The sequence below is a fragment of the Diprion similis genome, chromosome 4 (genome assembly GCF_021155765.1).
Source record: "Diprion similis isolate iyDipSimi1 chromosome 4, iyDipSimi1.1, whole genome shotgun sequence".
NCBI lineage: Eukaryota > Metazoa > Arthropoda > Insecta > Hymenoptera > Diprionidae > Diprion > Diprion similis.
Genome location: NC_060108.1, coordinates 26,994,356 through 26,998,612, shown reverse-complemented (window position 1 = coordinate 26,998,612; position 4,257 = coordinate 26,994,356). Strand labels below are relative to the sequence as shown.

Genomic DNA, 4,257 nt, shown 5'->3' with positions numbered 1-4,257 from the left:
GTTGGACGGACCCCCTATCCCCCTATCCCCCCCCCCCCCCACCCTTCCACTTAAAAACATTCTTTTTTCATCATCATTATCGTTATCGTCATCGTCATCCTGATCATATTCTATCTTGTAATTATTTTATCATATTTCCTTTTTGCATGAAAAAAGAGATTAACGGGAAAAAAGTCAACTTTCTCGCAAATCAGGGAAAAAAGTCAAGCGGGAGAAATATGTCACTTTCGTCCCATTTTTCAGGTCAAGAAAGTTGACCTTATAGTTGAGTCGGGAACAAAGTAACTTTTTTCTTGCTCCGAACCTTTGCACTAATTGAATATATATATATATATATACCGTAATTATTTGTTAGTTGTAAATATATGTTTGCTCGGGTATGGAGTTTGCTGTTAGTACGAGTTGCAGCAAGCATGAGCGAAAAGAAACCTACTTCTCGCCCTTGGTACACAATACACTATCACGTGACACAGAATGGTTTACTCTTCTTCTTTTGCCAGCGATCCTTACGTAACGTGATCGTTTCTGCGAGAGTACTAAACGCAGCATCGGAGTACAGAAAAGTGTATTTTCAGGTACTGGTATTCAATAGTGCTCGTTTTTGTACTCCGCTATAAAGAAAATAAAAAACTTTGTAAAGTACACTTTTGTTACGTAAAGTATCTCAGCACCATGGAGGGAAACACCGACGGGAAAAAACTCTTAATTTGGGTGTAAATTTGCAAATGTGAAAAATTGATCCGTCCATTGTTTACGATATTATAGGTATAAGGGATTGACAGTCAATGTTGTCATACTTGATGCTATAGACAGAAGCACTCAGGCGTTCTTATTACACAGTAAAATCAATACAAGTGTCCTATCGCTTAAATGTACACTAGAAATATATTATTAGTGATTAATCTCATTTGTCAGAGTAAGTATCACCTGAGAATACAAAATTAAACATGTCAAACATATGTGGAAGTGAAGAAAGCACATCGTGATGCCGTATAAATATGAGTGACATCGAGGCAGAAGACACATTTCTGGGGGACACCAGAACGAGCGTGCAAACCAATAGTTCACCTCCGGAGGTCTCTGATTGCAGTTGGACGTGAGTAGAAAATAGTCTTTCATATTCTATTTCATCCGAAAACTTTTGTATGGGAGTTAGACACAATTATCATTCAATCTGTTTCATCGATCATTATCATCACCATGCCACGTGCACTGCGTGCGATCAGCCGAATTTCGATCGGTAATCACACTAGGCTTGCAGAGATGAACTGATCAGTTTGACATCATTTATTCTAGTCAACCTTATCACCGAACTTTAGCCATGATAGGGGCAAAAGAGTCTACTAAGAATTTTCTTAGATAAACGTGTTTTCAATCACGAAAGCAATTGAAAAAAGTACAGTAAAAAAATTATTCGAATTTAATGTGTTGAGATAAGACTAGAATCATGTCATTGAAATAAAAGTGCGGCTGTAAAAGGTATAATTCGCGAGTTTTATTGCTGTCCAGTGAGGGTGTATGTATAGTAATGAAAAACGCAGAAAATGAAATACCTTCAAACTTGTGCGTCTCTGAATGCGTGATGACGCCATTAAGATCCGGAAATAGCAGCCGCGGTGTAACTTGCATGCCATATAAATACAAGTGAAATCGGGGCGTCGGACACATTTATTGCGGGAACTATAACAAACATTGAAACGAAAGGACTTCAAAGGCCTTTGATTGCCGTTGAAAGTAAGTAGAAAATCGTTCATCCGAAAACCTGTCTGTAGAAGTTGAAAATGATGATCGTGCGACCCGCGTGATCGATTATCATTGTTATTACAATTTTACATGCGAACTGCATACGGTGAGCCGAATTTCAGCAAGCAATCAAACCAGGCTTTCTAAGATGAACAGACCTGTTGTACATCGTGTATTCTCATCAAACTTATAACTGAATTGTAGGAATTACGGTGCAAATTTATATTGGCGGCTGTGTTCAAAATGAATCTGATACTGACCGGGATACTGGCATTTGCTGCCTGGACGTCGGCTGTTGAACTTGAAATCCTCTCCGAATGGTATTCCTTGGACTATGTCTGGCAAAACGATTCTTGCAAGGAGGACGCGATCGACAGTGGATTATACAATGCCAGCACTATCATTCCAACAGATTTGCAAGTCATAGGTATTTATTTATAACAGTATTTGGTGACGCTTATCTGCAACCAGCAGTGCAACGCTGCTGTCATTTCTTTGCCAATGTATCATGAAACTTCAACGATAAAATATTGGCGGTTTTCTAGGAGAAACGTACTTTATTGCAATTTCAAGAAGGCACAATAATCCTGCCAGTTTGACAAAGATTTCGAATCAGACTGGCGACGACGGTTCATTGCTCGAGCCCTACCCAAGTTGGGATTGGCATACGTCAGACAATTGTAGTGGGATCACTAGTGTTAGCAAGCTAGCTGTGAGTATACAACAAATTATCAAGACTGGAAACTTCCAAGTTTTTTCGTATGGTCTTTATTCTTCCTCGTGAATTCGCAGACGGACGATTGCTATAGGCTGTGGATTGTCGATTCTGGGAAAATAGGGACTGAGCAGGTGTGCGATGCGCAAATAATAGCGTTCGATACAGACACCAACGAAGTATTGATACGGGAAACGATTCCATCTAATCTGACGCATCATTCCACAAATTCAAGTAGAGGGCGGCTCGAGATACAAGCTGTCGACACGGATGGAGACTCGTGCGAAAGCGTTACGGTTAGTAAAGCAGAATCTACACTGGAATTTTTATAAACACGAGTTGGTGTTAAATTCGAATTTATACAAAATTAAACTCTCACAGGTTATCATTGGGGACCCAGAAGGATATGGTATGGTTATTTGGAATGGTGTGGACATGTGGCGGGTGGAAAATGACGAAATTTTCTCACCGAACGTAACACAAGCTACCGACAGCCAGCTTCCACAGTCTGACACCGATAATTACGGGATTTCGAATATTGATATAATGCCCTCTTCATTTGTGGCTGAAACATACGTAACCCTGAACCCTCTGCTTTCCAACGATTATTTCGCAGTCAGATTGTCTGAGCTGTTAGTGGAAGATGGAAACTTAACATGGTACAAAAGCAACTATACATCTGGTACGAATGTGGTGGTTAGCAGGGTCATGACAAAATCTGGTGTCTTAATAGACGGTCATGCTTACTGGCCGAATTGTTCCTGCTGGAATAATCGATATCCTACTTCAGTTCCAGAAGGGCAGAATGTAACTTGGGTGAGTAGCTGGTTAAACCGACAAACTATCAGTTCATTGAATTCTCTTCTTGTCCATCGTTTAACCACAGAATAGCTTGTGAATATAATTTCTGATTAAGAATAAATGTCGAGAGACTAGTACGCATAGGCTAGATTCCAGTTTAATAGCATAATGTGAGCGTATAATTTTTAATTGTTCAAGACCAACATGACTGGAAACCCTTACGAGCAATACACCATTGCCACCAAAATCCGTGAAGAGTCTGACGGTGAGACCAACTTTTGGGGCGAGACCTACTGCCAAATTACCAGCTCACAAGTCGTGTTCAACTTGCGCTCCGTGGAGGACCTGGACCGTATTAACTTCGCAGTCTCTTGCGGGAACGTGGGTTACCTCATTAACGGAACAGTGTGCGAACGATTGGAACCTAAAAGCTATAATCGTACCATCGAGGATACATTTATGTTCGAGTACGCGACGAATGAGACGCGAATAATTTCTGCGCTGTAATCTGATTTCTAATGAGACACGTTTCGATTGGCAATCCATTGACCATGATTGTGGTAGTGGTTTACTATACTGTATAAGCTTGCTTCTCCTTCTTTCTACTGTCATTTGACCAGAAGCATCGTGTTTTTGTTTGTTTCAAATTGTACTAAATAAAGTTACACTTTCTGGTAAATTTCGTCTTGAGATTTGATTGCACTCTATCCAACCCACTCAATATCTAATTTCTAGTTAGTACTGTTCTTGGTTGACAGGGAAAAATGCCAAAGATTAGCTCCAAGGGTACTTCAAAATGTCCGGATTCATATTACACAGGTATGAAGGGGATATGGATTTCCCAAAGGCCTCCAGTTCCAAGGGATAGTGCAGGGCGATAAGACGTTACGGGGTTTCAAGCTAAAAAACTTGTCCAGAATAACATCTACAGAAGTAAATAAGTCGAACTACAAGATCTGGGCACTTTCAGCTGCGGTAAAGAATCAAAAGTTTAGATT

The 4,257-nt window shown here is 40.2% G+C and overlaps 1 protein-coding gene across 1 annotated transcript; it reads left to right on the top strand.

Annotated features, from left to right (window-relative positions):
* The first annotated feature begins 1,674 nt into the window (after positions 1 to 1,674).
* Positions 1,675 to 3,837, top strand: LOC124405270 (major royal jelly protein 1-like). Its single transcript, XM_046880039.1, has 6 exons — positions 1,675 to 1,734; positions 1,948 to 2,170; positions 2,289 to 2,455; positions 2,536 to 2,754; positions 2,840 to 3,274; positions 3,458 to 3,837. Exons 2-6 carry the CDS (start codon positions 1,987 to 1,989, stop codon positions 3,764 to 3,766), a joined length of 1,314 nt encoding a protein of 437 aa, XP_046735995.1. The 5' UTR covers positions 1,675 to 1,734; positions 1,948 to 1,986; the 3' UTR covers positions 3,767 to 3,837.
* The last annotated feature ends 420 nt before the right edge of the window (positions 3,838 to 4,257 follow it).